The 17256-nt window shown below is 38.0% G+C and overlaps 1 protein-coding gene across 1 annotated transcript in view; it reads left to right on the plus strand.

Annotated features, from left to right (window-relative positions):
• Fer1 (48 related 1) overlaps positions 1 to 16639 on the plus strand; it is a 33836-nt gene extending 17197 nt beyond the window's left edge. Inside the window, exon 2 of the mRNA XM_083114371.1 lies at positions 16167 to 16639. Within this exon, the coding sequence (XP_082970497.1) occupies positions 16167 to 16327 (161 nt within the window). The 3' untranslated portion in view covers positions 16328 to 16639. The remainder of the gene's footprint in view (positions 1 to 16166) is intronic.
• The last annotated feature ends 617 nt before the right edge of the window (positions 16640 to 17256 follow it).

Raw genomic sequence — 17256 nt, forward strand, 5'->3', positions numbered from 1 at the left:
TCTCCTGTAAATTTGAAGAAATCCGTTCGGGCGATATCGCATATTTACCAAATATTCAAATTAATTAGTATATTTTATTACATGAATAGGTAAAAGGGTGGTACAAAAATAGTGATATAACAGCATGTATTCATTACCTAGCTTACGTGTAGTTAAGGAATAGATCTAAAGATAAACAAATACAAAGCAAACAACCTAACTCAGATAATTCAAGCAGCAAGAAGAATAAACAGAAACCAACATAGAATCCAGAAAGAGAAATCAATAGTCACATCCATAGCAGAGTTAATGAACTACATAGCTGAAACCTTAGAGAAACATAAAACTGCAAACACAATATATCTAGATCCTTCCAAGGCATGGGATAGAGTAAAGACATGGCTTGCTTATGGACAAACATCTCAAGCGACCGCCATTACATGTGCACTCGTGACCATGAGGTCGATTCTGATTGGTTATGCTACGGAAATAGAGCCGGTTCTATCCTTGGGGAATGCCATGAAATATGCCATGGCATCTGAAATACCATAACATTTCTCATTTTACACCGTAGCATTCTGTTCATGGCATAAACGTTAAGAGAATTGCTAAGGAAAATCCTTAAGTCTAAAGTGGGTCTTAGAGTGTTGCAGGGAGGACGCTCGGTAGCGTACGGAATAGAGAGCTTCTTCGCTCGAAGGAATTACGCTCGAACAGGCAAAACGAGCGGTAGACTATGCACAGGAAGCACAGTAGTACACGTATAACCGTGTGTCTGCGGTAGTGGGCCCTCAAATATGAATCGTGAAGCGAAAGACGCAGTGAAATTGAAACTTAAGTAAACACAGTCATTATTTCCCAGTTAAAATGTAGTTTAGTCTATCTTACCAATACAGTGATATGTGAGAACGAAACATGATTGTGGGCCGAAACTGCCAGGATGGATATTTTTACATAAAGTGTAAATCACCAACCCTGAGACCTTCTGTAAACAAACCGTCTCACCGATTCGATGTATCACTCCGCGTCAGATCTTCCCGCACGCTTAGAACTCGCCATGTTGAAAGTTGCACTACTTCCTTGCTGTTCACATGATTATTTTTAGAAAATAACCAATGTTATAAAATATTATAATGTACACAAATCTATAAGCTCAAAGTTGCAATGCATATTCCTACAAAATGTTCACACTTATCTTGCCTTGCCATGTCACGAAGTTATTTTACGAAGTGCACTATATTTGGCGGAACAAATATCGTTATTAGGATGCTTGTCAGAGTTTCCAACCGCAAGAAATTTACGAACTTTCTTTGTCTGGTTTTGATCATCATCATCAATATATTTATTGCATATGGCTATTTATGCGCATTATATATCTTATTTATATAAGATACAATTTACATAAAATATACAAACAAATTTCAAATACACTCCTATCTATATCAAACCTTAGAAATATATATTACAATGTTATATTATTTTGTCTAAAAAAATGCAAGTAAATATATTCAATTCGCATGCAAGAAAGAAGCCAAATTTATGGGAAATGATTACTGGTGCAAAGAGTTAACCATAAAGGTGAAGCAATAAGTACAAAAGAAAGAGCATTGGGTTTAAAGTGAGACGTCATTTGCGGCAGCGTATCCCATACTACAAATTGGCCGTTGTTTTACCTTACGTAATGAATCCTGTAACAACGCTAGATTTTCGTGCGGATTATTTTACTTCTGAGTTTGCAATGCTTTCTGCATAAACGTGGTTTTGTTTACAGAAGGTCTCAAGGTTGGTGATTTGAACTTAGATATGTGCCTACGATTATTGTGACATTAATATGATATTCCATTGTATACGGTCAAGGCTGGGAGACTCGATTCGAATCTGGTCTTATGCTGTACTCTAAAGCAATGCCTGGAGACAAGAGACTTTGACTGGCGCAAGAAAATACACTGAAAATTTCGCTGGTTTTGTGGTCACGTGAGAGAAATTTACAAAGCTGCACTTGAATCTTCCACTGAATCCAGCACGTGCTCTCTCCCCTACTCAGCCTCCCGCTGCATTGATAATTGCGGCCCCGGCGCTGAAAATTAGTTCGATACCTTTGTTCCGTGTCGGAAGGGCCATGGGTCGAGCCCAGCTGGCCCGGAAATGACAACATACTTTTTTTTTTCCAACGCGTGCGCAAGCCGCAAGCTTCAACAGGAAATAATAACTGTTAATTATGTTTCCGTGGAAGTTTAACAAAAGAGAGGGTTGTTTGTTGGGGGGTGAGGTAGTGGGGTCGTTATGGATCAGTGAAACACATTTATCTTTATTCTCTGATTGGGCACGGTTCTGGGTTTTGATTGGCTGTTCGTGGCATTGCCACAAGTGTCATGAATACATTAGTTATATCCACGGAGTTCTTTTCATAACAAAGCTGAAAGTTTGTATTTGTTTATAAGTTATTGTGTATTTTGTTGAGCCGCGCGAGAGATCCGGGTTCGATTCCCGTAGTTTATGATCTCACGTTATGTCCCTGCATAAAGCAGTTCAGGAGTTTACTCAGCTTCTAGTAAGTGGGTATGTGGGGCGAGGTAAAGGCGACCGGAGAGTGGTGCTGATCATATCATCTCCATAATGGTCGGTGGAACAACTAAAGAAGTTTACTAATCCTTAAGCCTGAAATATTCCATTACCGTCAGCATCGTGAAGATGTTAGAAGAATCCGGAATGAACATTTGTAACAGACTATGGAACACAGACACACAGCTTCCGTACAAAGAATATATCGTTATTAATATCAAAACAACATAAGCGTTTCCGCATGACTAACCCCAACCCTCGACCACCCTCTTTTAACCCTAGTAAGGGAAGATAACCCCACGCACAACCACTAATTGTGCACACGCAAGCTCCACACAGGAAACGCAATTAGTACTCTGCGCCCCCAACAGATAGCGATACGATCGCTCTCTGAACAATCGCTCTGGTTATCTCGACAAAAACCAAACCTCATTTCTTTCTTTTTCAGATGTGTTGCCATTTATTGTTTCTGTGATATCAGCAATGGATGTTTTATGTTTCCCTTTCGTTTTGTAATTACTCTCGTAAACGACACCGTAAATCTCGGTGGTAAAAAAAGTAGGAAGATGCAGCTTACCACCTCGAGGTGATTCTCAAGGGGAATACCTTTCTATTATTTCTTTTTGGGGAGATTGATTTGCTTTATTTTACTTCGCTTCTTGTGCTACTTTTGGCAAATTTGTGGGGATGAATGATGATATGGATGAATGGACACTCACAAACATCCATGCCCAGGCCAGGATTCGAACCCGGGACCCCTGGTGTCGTAGCGCCATGTGCTAACCACTTCGCCACGGGAGCCGGCTTTTCCCTCTAGACATGAACATCTTACCTCAAACACAGGGTGTATAAAAATCAATTTTTAATTACTTTCTTTGATTTATAGCCGATTTTCTTGTTTAAAAGAAACTTAAAATTGGTTGTATGGCACCGTGCATATACTCTATGTGATCAGAAGTATCCGGACACCCACCTGAAAATAATGTACAAGTTTGGGCAACTCTCCATCGGGAACACTGGCAGTCAATACAGTGTTGGCCCACCCTAAGGCTTGATGACAGCGTAAACTCTCACAGGCATACTTTCAATCAGGTGCCGGAAGGTTTCCTGAGGAATGGCAGCCCATTCCTCGCAGAGCGACAAAATGACAAGAGGTATTGATGTGGATGGATGTGGTCTAGCATGAAGTCGGCATTCCAAAACATCCCAGAGATGTTCTATGGGTTTCAAATCAGGACTCTGCGCAGGCCAGTCCATTAGTGGGACGTTGTTGTCGTCAAACCACTCCCCCACAAGCCCTGCAGTATGGACGGGTGCTCGATCGTGTTGAAAGACACAATGGTCATCCCCGAACTGGTCTTCGGCTGTAGGCAACATGAAAGATGTTAAAATGTCAACGTAAGCTTGTGCCGTGACATTGCCATGTAAAGCAACAAGGGGGCCAAGCCCCCTCCAGAAGAAACATGACCACGCTGTAACCCCGCCACCTCCGAATTTCACTGTCGGCACTATACAGGCTGGTAGATGTCGTTCACCAGGCATTCGCCACACACACACCCTACCATCGGATCGCCACATTGTGTACTGTGACTCACCACTCCACACAACAGTTTTCCACTGTTCTACGGTACAGTTTCGACGCTCCTTGCACCACACGAGGCGGCGTTTGGCATTTGTCTGTGTGATGTTTGACTTATGGGAAGCTGCTCGGCCATGGAAAGCAAGTTGCCGCACCTTGCGCCAAACAGTAATGGTGCTTGGAGTAGATCTTGATGCAGTTCGGAATTCCTGTGTGATGGTGGCGATGGATGATTGACGATGATGCTGTACGACCCTCTTCAACACTTGATGGTCTCTGGAGGTCAACATGGGAGGTTGGCCTGCACGCTTTTGGGTTGTACACATCCCTTCACTATAATATTGGAAACAGTGGACAGAGGGATGTTTAGGAGGGTGGAAATCTCACACACAGGCTTCCGACACAAGTGGCACCCAACCAACTGACCACGTTGAAAGTCTGCGAGTTCCTCAGACCATCCCATACTGCTGTCTCACACTGTCTGCAGACTACTGAGTTCGCTGACTCTGTGTTCCACGCGGTAGATGGCAGTACTGTAACGCCCTCTATGGTAAACACACGTTTCGCGGTGTGTCCGGATACTTTTGATCACATAGAGTAGATAATCTTATATATATATATATATATATATATATATATATATATATATATAGAAAGTTTTTTTTTTCTGCCCCTGTAAAATATTTGAGCAGTTTGATTAAAGCAAATAAAAGAAAGTATATGTAAATATACAATTTTCTGTTCCTGTGCATATTTGTACCTACTTTGGGAAAGTTCGTTGAGTGTGTTAATGAAACTATGATAAAGAAAAGTGCTCCCCTGTGCTTAGCACCCCGCCATGAAGGCGTATAGGGGGTGAGGGGGTAACGCCCCACACTTTCTTGATCCGGTCGTGAATGGGGGTGATGTGATCAGCATCACGCTTCTGACCGCCTTTACCCCCCCCCCCAGGTACCCATGTAATTCGACGCTGGGTGGGCGCCGGGGCCGCTTCCAACGTTATAAAAGTTCCCGGATTTGAACCGGCCGGGGACCTTTAGCATAGGAGTCAGACGCGTTACCGACTGAGCCACCGCGGCCACGCAATGAAACTATAATAATTTCAGTAACTTTTCTTTCCGTGAAAATAAAATATTCTGGATGTAAATATTTTTGTAGTCTTTGTAACTGAATTTTGGCGACTTTTTAAATGATAGTTCGCAAAAAATTATCTGGCACGTTTATTTACAGCTTAACGATAATGACACTATTTACGGATCAACATGATGATAACATTTTTGCTATATTGCCTATAAAAATATTAAATTTTAAATCAAGAGAAATTGAAGTTCCTTTACAGTTTACATTGTATATTTCCTTTCGTATGAGCTTCACCCCATCAGAAAATATATTTTGTTTCCTTTCTTAGAGCTTAATAAACACCATTAAATGATTACGAGATGAATGTACTTTCACCAAAAGTGACAAAATCTTATGTACATTATTCTATAAATTATTTCTTTTAAAATGATTTCATTCAGTGATTTAAGGATATCTTAATCCTTTCGCATTTAACCTTTTCGCGCTTATTTCTTCGTGGTCGTACAACTATACCCCCGAAAACCAAGGTTTGAAGCAGTGATGTGCGTCTACGCGTAAACAACGATAGTCTACATTCTACACGTAGACTATTTTATACACGTAGATTACGTAATCTATGTAAACAACATGGAGAAAGGTGAAAACTTAGCAAAGGGCGCCGTGGAATTAAAAGAAAATTATACTGCGTATCAGTTGCTGATGTGTAAGGATAACTTTTCATACTCTTTCTTCCAAATTCGAACAATTTCTCACCAAGGAAGAAACCTAATATAGGAAATATTCTAGTGTTTTATGGGGAAAAGACCACTCTTGCCTCACGACTGCCATCTGTTGTTGTTTTTTGCATACTATTTATCTTCTTCCATAGTTGATTAATGGAAGAGAATAGAAATTTTGTTGTAAATAAAATTCTTTTCATTTCGTTAGGAACCAATATAGTTGAATATGTCACTTTCCCTTCATGAAACCCTTTAAAAGACAACAGTACTTTAGATTGTATACGTAGTATATGTAAACTACAACCCAATGTAATCTGCGCGTAGATTACGTGTAGACAACTCATGTATACGTAAACGTATAGTCTACGGCACATCACTGGTTTGAAGGTCCCCTAGGATTGAGTATTGTTTTAATATTTGTATGTGTGTGTGAGAGGGGGGGGAGGCTGAGAGTGACGCTCCGGTGCCTTCTCCTGGCATCATTATCAGTGAACCAGAACGGACGATACACTTCATAAGCTGGAATCATCACACTTCACGCTGATGGAGGTTGGGGCGTCGCGCAGACCGAACCCGGACAAAGCGAAGGGTGAGTCGTGGACATCCACACTTGTCTCTTCCCAACACACGGGGGGAGGCTGCAAGGATGGGGCGAAAGAAACACCTGTTGTGAAGGCAGGGGTCTTCTTGTCTACGATTAATGTAATTTTGCATTTTACTTCAGTCACTCACCTACACCTCTTAGCTAAACACAGCGATGAGAATGGCTGGTATGATGCTGAACGTTACACAAAGAATATCCATGCCTTTGGAATGGAAACCGGTATCCAGTGATGTGCCGTAGACTATAAGTTTACGTCTACATGCGTTGTCTACACGTAATCTACGCGTAGATTACATTGGGTTGTAGTTTACAGAGACTACGTAGACAATATAAAGTGCATTAAAATTAATTTTCAAGGGTTTCATGAAAGGAAAGTAACATTTCCAACTATATTGGTTCCTAACGAAATGAAAAGAATCCTATTTACAACAAAATTGATCTTCTCTTCTATCATCAACTATGGAAGAAGATAAATAGTATGCAAGAAAAAACAACAGATGGCAGTCGTGAGGCAAAATTAGTCTTTTTTCCCATAAAACACTAGAATGTTTCCTATATTAAGTTTTTTCTAGGTGAGAAATTGTTCGAATTTGCAAGGAAGAGTTTGAAAGGTTCTCCTCACACGTTGCCAACTGATACTCAGTATAATTGTCTTTAAATTCCACGGCGCCCTTTGCTAAGTTATCACCTTTAGCCATGTTGTTTACATAGATTACGTCATCTACGTGTATTTAATAGTCTACGTGTAGAATGCAGACTGTCGTTGATTACGCGTAGACGCACATCACTGCCGGTATCCGAACTTTTCACAGAACATCACTATAGTAACTATACCCTTGCTACTTCCAAAGCTAAGAATTCAACAATGGACCAATATCCTGTTTTGTTGACGTTTTTATTTTTATACCTAAAGGTTTGATAACGTTGGCGGTCGACCATATAAAAGACACGTAAGGTGTACAGTGTCTCTCAAAAGTTTTAGGACAACGACATTTTAAACTAGGCAACCCAATTTACACAAGGCGTTGGTGGGTTGCGTGTAGAGTTAGGCTCAATTTCAGGGTTGCCATATGCACAATAGACATTTATAAAATACGCGAAAAAATAAAAACAAGTATTATTGTATAAAATTATTAAAAATATCACTATCATATCGCAATTGACAAAATTTATTCTCAAAGAAAAAAAATAGGTTTTCTGGTATTTCATCGCTGATGAGTCTACAGAAAGGAAAAGAGGTGAGAGAAAAGGAGAGGTGACAAAGGAGAGCAGAAAGAGAAAGCGAAAAGAGAAGAGGAAAAGTAGAGGAGAGAAGAAAGAGAGGAGAGAAAAGGAGATTGGGAGAAGATTCTAGGAGAGATGAGGAAAATGGAGCAAAGAAGAGAAAAGAGGAGGAAAACGAGATGAGAGAAGAGGAGACGAGAAGAGGGGAGTGGAGAGTAGAGTAATGGAGATAAAAAGAGAAGAATGAAAAGAAGAGGAGAAGAGTGAAGTGGAGTCGGAAATCTAAGACAGGAAAGGAGATACGAGGAGTGGGGATGAGTGGGATGGACATAAGATGCAAGAAAAGTAGGGAAGACGATATGAGATAAAAGCAGAGCAGAAGGAGGGGAGAGAAGAAGGAGAAGAGAAGAACAGAAGGGACTGAAGAGAAGAGGTAGTTTCAGAAAATATCGTCTCAGCGTCAAGAATTGATGCATTGGTTAAATTATCGACATGAAACATTCAATAACATTTTGAAATGTATTGGAGAATGTATTAGATCGGTTCGAAATGCCTTTTGGGTTCTTTCAGAGCAAGATAAAATCTTCCATGTAAGATCTTTGATTTTACCTGCGATTATACCACTAAAAACATGAATGTAATTTTAATATTTATAAGAATTCTCCAATTTTTGTCCACTTCTCCGTTGAAATGGAGATTTTGTAATTTAATATTTCCCCTATCGTTAATTCCAAACTGAAACATTCCGTTTCACACGGACAATGAACACAATGGGATAGGTCTAAAACTTACGAAAATTTTATGCCACTGGAAGGGTTTGAACCTACGACCATTAGATTGACAGTCCTGAACGGTAAACACTACCCCACAAGCCTTCGCTCCTGAAAGTAAGTAGAAGGACCTGACCAATGTGAAATGTAGATGCAACTCTCCTCCTACATGTAATGTGCAAATAATGCTTGTTTGTAACAAAGAAAACGAAGGTAGTACGACTCGGCGAAAACATTTAATGGAGAATTGCACATGATGAGAACTTTTCATTCGATATTTGCGGAGGTATCCTTCCATTGAACTCGAGTGGGAAAAGGGGTAAAATTAGTATGTCATGAATTGCCACAAATATAAATAGTTATTTCATTAATATTTGTCAATGTCTTTGAAGCAGTACACAATTATCGTTAGAGTATCATAATTCACGATCTTATACATGAAAATATCCCTTTGAACGTGTGTCAATTCATTTATTTGTTTATTTTTTTATAAATTCCATATGCAGAACAATGTAGCCACTATACACTGCTATTACAAATAATGTTACCATGCTTTTGTTTATAATAAAAGGAGAATTAAAAAAAAGAAAACCTTCTAAGGAGGATCGAACCTGGGATCTCTAGCAGTTCAACCGAGAACTCTAACCACTACACCACGCCCTTAACTTGGATTGAAACAACAATTTTTAAATATTCTGTCCCTCCAATATAGCAAATGTCGTTGGGTATACATGTAGTTGAACTTTTACTTTAATTTTGGATTGCTTTCTTGTAGTATAGCATATATCTTCGAGAAATTATTTTCGAAGTGATGAAGAAAAACGAGAATTTTGGTACGTAGTTGTGAAAATGCGAGTTATTTCTTCAAATTTGTTATTGTGATTAGACATTATTAATGGAAAATATCTAGAGGCTTGAACATTGCAGGACGATATTCTTTTCCTGTGATACTACAACAGACGAAATGCTTGTTTACTGACGCAAGTCTCGTGTTCAGAACAGTTTTATGAAATGTATTTGATCTTTGCGTAAGGTAACACGAAATAATTACACCGTTTGCGAACTACCAAATCTGCGCAACGTTAGACGTAAACAGGCGGAAAATTTTATTCATAAAATCACTTCACATTTGACAGTATTCATCAAGAGAGACTCGTGGGACACTGTGTTAAGGTGCTGGAGGAAATCCTTCTTATTTTTCTTCCTGGAAGAACAACAATTTTTAAAGTAGAACAACAGTCGTTCCGCCCTTTCTTATTTCTTTTAAATTCTTCCACATTCCTTTAATTGGGTTAAAAGTAAATAAAAATATTGCTTGCATTTCTGTCATTGGCGTAGACCAGGCCCGTACGCAGGATTTCTTTGAGGAAGGGGCCAGACCCAAATTTATATATATATATATAAGAGAGAGAGAGAGAGAGAGACAGATATTACAAAATAGTTCAAATAGTGCAAGCGCCATTGAAAAAGTAATGATAATTCTATGTTTAGAAAATAATATATTTATAAATTAAATATTGCGTACTAGGAATTATTATTACAATAAAGAACATGTCTAATTGTGAGTTAAGAAAAAACAATAATAAAGAGACATCTCGCATCACGATTGCAGTTCGAAAAAGTCGGGACAGGGATTGAAAGTAACACACTGTCCTGACTAAATCGGTAAATCGGACGTTTCCTAGCCTTGCATTAAAAAAACTAAAACCATCCAATATTGCACCCTGAAGACTTTTGCGCATGAAACAGATTCATTTATGTAAGAACAAAATTGAAATTTTTACTCATTTCTAAAATCGACGATGTTATTTTCGTAATTACTGATAGGTTCAGATTTAATTATTTTAGGGTTCGAGGGGGCATGGACCCAAGCACCCCCTCCCCCCTGGGTACTGGCCTGACGTAGACAGTGCGAGAGAAATTTTAGAGAATCTTTCTATTAAATGTATTGTTTACATCCACCTTATGCTCAGATAGGTTTAGTGACAATCGTGAACTTTTCGTTTAATAGATAATATTTGGTTTTAAACGACGGGAGAACATTGGTCGAATTTTCTTTCTTGCTCTTTTGAGAGAATATATACTTCTACAATAGCAATCGCGTTCGGAAACGGTGAAAAAAAATGACTTGGTTTTCAAAGGCAGACAAGCTTGGTATCGTAGCTTGCTCGCGTTCAAAGTGACTCACGCTATTCAAGGCCGCTTCTTATCGCAAACCACTGTCGATGCAGTGTCTGCACCCAGCAAGTTACAAGTGACCAGAGTCGAATTTTAAAGAGAATCTGAAGAATGATAGATTTCAAGTTGGGCACTAGCTCAACATGAAATAGTTTAAGTGATAATGTCTGACAAACAAGAAACCTTATTGAATAAGTATCGGGATAGTAATATGAGTATCAGCTCCTTTTTAACAATGTAAGCTCGAAGACAATCTGTATTCCATTTGTTTATATTGGCAACTTAGTCAACCGGAGGTTATTATAAGGAACTATTTCGTCGATGTTCATGTAACCGTTATAAAAATACAAATAAAATATATTCACAAGCTTAGATATACTAACAACGAAGAAATAAATTGAGAGTTAAATTTCAAATGCATGTGTATAGAGTAATTCTAGAACTACAGAGTGTTAAACATCTTTTTGCAGGATAACGTTTACAATATTGACGCGACAGAATAATTAAGAACTGTTGCTCCAAAGGAAACAAAGGGCGTAGTGTATTGGTTAGAGTTGAAAGCATTGATTGCGGTCCCAGGTTCGATCCTCCATACTAGGTATTCTTTTCTTTTTTTTTTTAAATCCCCTTCTATCAAACAAGAGCATGGCAACATTATTTGTAATAGTAGTGTATAGTGGCTACATTGTTCTGCATATGGAATTTATAAAAAAAATAAACAAATAAATGAATTGACACACGTTCAAAGGGATATTTTCATGTATAAGATCGTGAATTATGATACTCTAACGATAATTGTGTACTGCTTCAAAGACATTGACAAATATTAATGAAATAACTATTTATATTTGTGGCAATTCATGACATACTAATTTTACCCCTTTTCCCACTCGAGTTCAATGGAAGGATACCTCCGCAAATATCGAATGAAAAGTTCTCATCATGTGCAATTCTCCATTAAATGTTTTCGCCGAGTCGTACTACCTTCGTTTTCTTTGTTACAAACAAGCATTATTTGCACATTACATGTAGGAGGAGAGTTGCATCTACATTTCACATTGGTCAGGTCCTTCTACTTACTTTCAGGAGCGAAGGCTTGTGGGGTAGTGTTTACCGTTCAGGACTGTCAATCTAATGGTCGTAGGTTCAAACCCTTCCAGTGGCATAAAATTTTCGTAAGTTTTAGACCTATCCCATTGTGTTCATTGTCCGTGTGAAACGGAATGTTTCAGTTTGGAATTAACGATAGGGGAAATATTAAATTACAAAATCTCCATTTCAACGGAGAAGTGGACAAAAATTGGAGAATTCTTATAAATATTAAAATTACATTCATGTTTTTAGTGGTATAATCGCAGGTAAAATCAAAGATCTTACATGGAAGATTTTATCTTGCTCTGAAAGAACCCAAAAGGCATTTCGAACCGATCTAATACATTCTCCAATACATTTCAAAATGTTATTGAATGTTTCATGTCGATAATTTAACCAATGCATCAATTCTTGACGCTGAGACGATATTTTCTGAAACTACCTCTTCTCTTCAGTCCCTTCTGTTCTTCTCTTCTCCTTCTTCTCTCCCCTCCTTCTGCTCTGCTTTTATCTCATATCGTCTTCCCTACTTTTCTTGCATCTTATGTCCATCCCACTCATCCCCACTCCTCGTATCTCCTTTCCTGTCTTAGATTTCCGACTCCACTTCACTCTTCTCCTCTTCTTTTCATTCTTCTCTTTTTATCTCCATTACTCTACTCTCCACTCCCCTCTTCTCGTCTCCTCTTCTCTCATCTCGTTTTCCTCCTCTTTTCTCTTCTTTGCTCCATTTTCCTCATCTCTCCTAGAATCTTCTCCCAATCTCCTTTTCTCTCCTCTCTTTCTTCTCTCCTCTACTTTTCCTCTTCTCTTTTCGCTTTCTCTTTCTGCTCTCCTTTGTCACCTCTCCTTTTCTCTCACCTCTTTTCCTTTCTGTAGACTCATCAGCGATGAAATACCAGAAAACCTATTTTTTTTCTTTGAGAATAAATTTTGTCAATTGCGATATGATAGTGATATTTTTAATAATTTTATACAATAATACTTGTTTTTATTTTTTCGCGTATTTTATAAATGTCTATTGTGCATATGGCAACCCTGAAATTGAGCCTAACTCTACACGCAACCCACCAACGCCTTGTGTAAATTGGGTTGCCTAGTTTAAAATGTCGTTGTCCTAAAACTTTTGAGAGACACTGTACAAGGTGTAATTATGATAATGTACAATGATGATAATAATAATTAGATTGATTTCAATGCAACAAAGATTTCCCAAAACGACAATTGACTGTAAGTTCACAGAAACTTGTGAAGAAAAAATAGCATCACTGTATTCTTAAGAATGTTGAAATGTTTTGGATTCGCTTGTATTTATCTATCCTGCACAAATTGAAATTGATTGATTGAAGCATTTGTCAAAGTGTTAAAATTGTTCAAGTGTCGTGGAGTGTTATTCGTTTGTTTGTCTAGTGCTTTGAATTTCCACTAGAGGGCTTTGTAATCAATTAATGAAGTCCTATTGGCGGGAGTTCGAAATGCGCTCGTTACTAGTGGAGCTCGTGATGTGTTCTAATTTGCACACTGTGTTTATTATTGACAGTTTAGTTACGTTATTATTATTTGGCAGTGTTCTGGTGGTTAGTAGTGCATATAGAACAGCTTTTCTAGAAAAAACATCCGTAGATGGTGTGTCATTTCCCCACATAACCAGGAATGTTCCTTGCTTTACGTAGGGATGGTCATTCTCAAGTCTTAATTTGGGTGACAACTGCATGTACATAAATCTACACGGTTAGCCGTTGCCTGAAAAGCAAGAACAACATGGAAAATCATCACTGAGAAGTCACTGTGACTGAAAGAAAAATACATCTGAAGTGGATTGTAAAATAAAGCACATGGCACTAAAGAACAGAATGAGTTACACCAAATTGCAATTAGACTTCACAACGAGGTAGGAGTTATCCTTAGCTATACTAGTGTAATGTTCCGACTAAAGGAACAGGGTGTTTCTCAAAAACGTTTCATGTAAAAATCTCAGACTAACTGAAGCACATAAGAAAGCAAGGCAAGAATGTGTCAGATGTTACGGTTTATGGAATGGTTCAGACTCTGAACATGTGATATTTTCAGAATAGAAACGATTTAAATTTCTCGGGAATGAGAGCTCAATGAAATTATTTTTAGATTATAATACGACCTGTCACGTGCACAATGGTTTCGAGATGTGAATATTCAAAGACATTGGTAGCCACCCAACTCTCCAGGCATGAACCCAACAGAGAGCTTGTGGGCCATTATGTGCAAAATACTAGCTAACCAGACATACAAACCAAAACACGAACTCATGGAAGCAATTGTTTGTGCTTGGTTTCATGAAATTGGTGTCACATATTGCCAAAATCTCATTCGAGGTTGGGAACATTTATTAAGACCAGGGATGTCCACATTTGGTATTAGTCTATGTATTTATATAGCCTACTATAATTAGAAATTAGCATCAGTCTACTTGCAAAATTGCTTTTGTGCGTACATGTTCCATAAGCATTATTTACTTTCATTTTGTTATTAGTTTTACAAAGTGCTCCACACACACAACCATTTTTGAAATAATAAATATATATATTGAAGAGCAGTAGTATTTTATTTAGCGGCTAGGAAAATATATCGTCAAGTTGAATGTTATCCAGAAAATCGTAAGGGTGATGTGTTCCCTAAATATGTAGAAATTCATATTATGAAAAAACTAATTAAATTAAGTTGCTTCTTAAGGGCATATTTTGGCATATTTGGCCATTTCTGCGTGATAGAGCATATTTTGATGGATTTTCGGTTATATTCAGCATATTTTCGCTTTTCCAAGAAATATGCAGTCATTTTCGAAGTGGATTCGTTCTTAATCCCATGTCACTCGCGAGTTCTTTTTTTTTGGGGGGGGGGCTGCAGCAAGATCTTTTTCATTTTTATTTGAAAATTTACAGAAAGTATTCAATGTGGATAGCAACTCAGGGCCCATAAAGCGAACTAGAAATAGTACGAATGTGAAAATATCTCAGCATTTAGATATTGATGTTTGAAACAGGCCAGTTATAAGGGCATATTTTGTACAATTTTAGGTCATAGGAGCATATTTTATTTTGCATATTTTGGTGATTTTTAATTCTTAAAAATCCTAACTCTACTGATAATGCGAGAGCGAAAATATGATGTTATTTTTTCTTTACAATGTGTATTTCGTCAAGTATATTCATTAGTTCGTAACTCCACATTCTTCATGAAATAGATATTTTCTGAGATCAACTTACCGAACTGAAGTATTGACTTTTAACATACAACTTTACAACGAGCACAATCACTAAACGTCTTTATATGCAAAACGAATGAAATGTTTTCCAAAGATTTTAGATATTCTAGAACACAGTATAATTTTACTTTAAAGTATATTAATGGATGATAAACATAATGTTTACTGTAGTACTATTGTTATTATTATTGCGCATACCTCTTACGGCTCTGATATTTATTTATTTATTTATTTATTTATTTCACCTATAACAGAGCTTTAGCTCCAATTACAATAGGCTTACATATATATATATATTTTAAACAATTAAAAAATTATAATGCCAACAATACAAAAACAATAGAAGAAAAAGGAGAGCAAAACTACAATAATCGTTTCATAAAGAACACCAGCACAAGTATTCTAGAGAATATAAATCCAAAAATGATATTCACTGAGGTAGAACAAGATGCATATCTATATACAGACTGAGGCATTTATAACTATACACATGTAAATACTCATATATAAACAAATATACACACATACAGGGATAATTGTATTTACAAACATACCCATATACACAGTAAACATCTATAATTATTTATTATTTATTCATGACATTCTTCGAAGGACGGATAGGAATTGCATGAATGGCATAGCGAAATCCAAGTCTCCACCGTTTCTGACTATTTCATTATGTTTAATACATAGTCTTAGAATGGGGGAATTCTGGTGTTCTGTTGAGTTGGATTTACTGTAATAAAAAGGCTGCCTGAACCGCAACATGTCCTTCTTAGCATTAAATTTTAATGTTTGGAGGAGCCTTAGACTGTCGACCAGCCTGTTGACTAACTTATATAAAAATAATTGATGTGATGCTACTCTCCTTTTGTACAGAGGTGTAACATTGAATTCTCTGAGTAGTTGTTTATATGATACCTGATATTGGCCATACTGGCTGGAGATTATACTTGTTTTCTTCAATCAATTTGGTAGTTTCATCATAGACATTTATTTCCATGTACAAACACGTTACAGAGTGTCTGTAATGTAAATGAAGTTTCTTACATGCTTCAACAGAGATGTTAAGGGCTGCAATGTAGCATTTAAAGACTGGTGCACACATATTTATTTATTAAAGCCTTTCTCGTTTCAGGTGGGGACAACGGCCCCTACGCCGGGCACTCCCTCTCGTGGAGCAGCAACAAGGAGAACGGGAGCAACGGGACAATGTTCGCCAAAGTTTGGACCCCTGAGGACCCTAGGTCGGCAAAGATCAACGGGAACTCGGGAGCGAGTTTCCCCTTGGAAGGGTAGAAGCTAGGACAGTCAGCCATGCTATCAGGCTAATACTGTTTCGATTTTATCGCTTTGGTTCCTAACCAATTAAAAAGGATCAGAATTTCATTCGCCTGAAAGCCTTATAGAGCTCGAGACGTTTGTAACGGCATTGGAAGTAGTCGGCGAGCCTACAATGCTTATAGACATTAACTCGGGCAGGTAGATGCGCCGTACAGCAGCGCAGAAGCGTGAAAACGGTTGTCTGGAGGAGCCAGGTATTCCACGTCATGTAGAGGATGCGCAGAGACATGCGCAGAAGAACAAAACGGATGGAACGTTCTTTGTACGTCATTTAAGGTACGAATGGCACTCTCATCTCTAACGGAAATCAAGCGTGGGTCACTTGACTACAATTTAATAAACTTGATTTCGTGTTTTGTTACTACAATTACTACAAGACTAAGAGAGGATGCGCGTGAGCAGCTACGGTGCCCTAGCGTGTTGAGTGGTCGACTCACGATTTCGCCACTGAAGATTTCATTTCAACCCTAGGGATTGGTTCCTTCGTTAATTTAATCTAGTCATCCCTCATCTTCATCATAAAGATTGGCTTTAAAAGGCCGAAAAGGGACTTCCCTGGTGTCTATTACAGGAGAAACCTTGATTAAACTTAAACGGTTCGAAACAGAGCTTTGATTGTTTTCAGTGAAAAAGATAGTTCAGTCCAGTTCAAAGATACGTTGACGCAAATTATTCATAATTTACATCCTTTCTGTCCACGTGGCTTGTTCCAGATCTAATTGTAGATGGCAGGATGTAACTTTCCGTTAGTCAACTGTTTTAAATAGCATGTGGTGACGTTTGGAGACATTCATATTTGGATTATTTTAGAATAAATGTACATTTATTCGCAAAACAACTGGTATCGTCTTTGTTGGCAATTTTCATTAAATTCTTGAACATTA

Source organism: Lepisma saccharinum, chromosome 29 (assembly GCF_977018435.1).
Source record: "Lepisma saccharinum chromosome 29, izLepSacc3.1, whole genome shotgun sequence".
NCBI lineage: Eukaryota > Metazoa > Arthropoda > Insecta > Zygentoma > Lepismatidae > Lepisma > Lepisma saccharinum.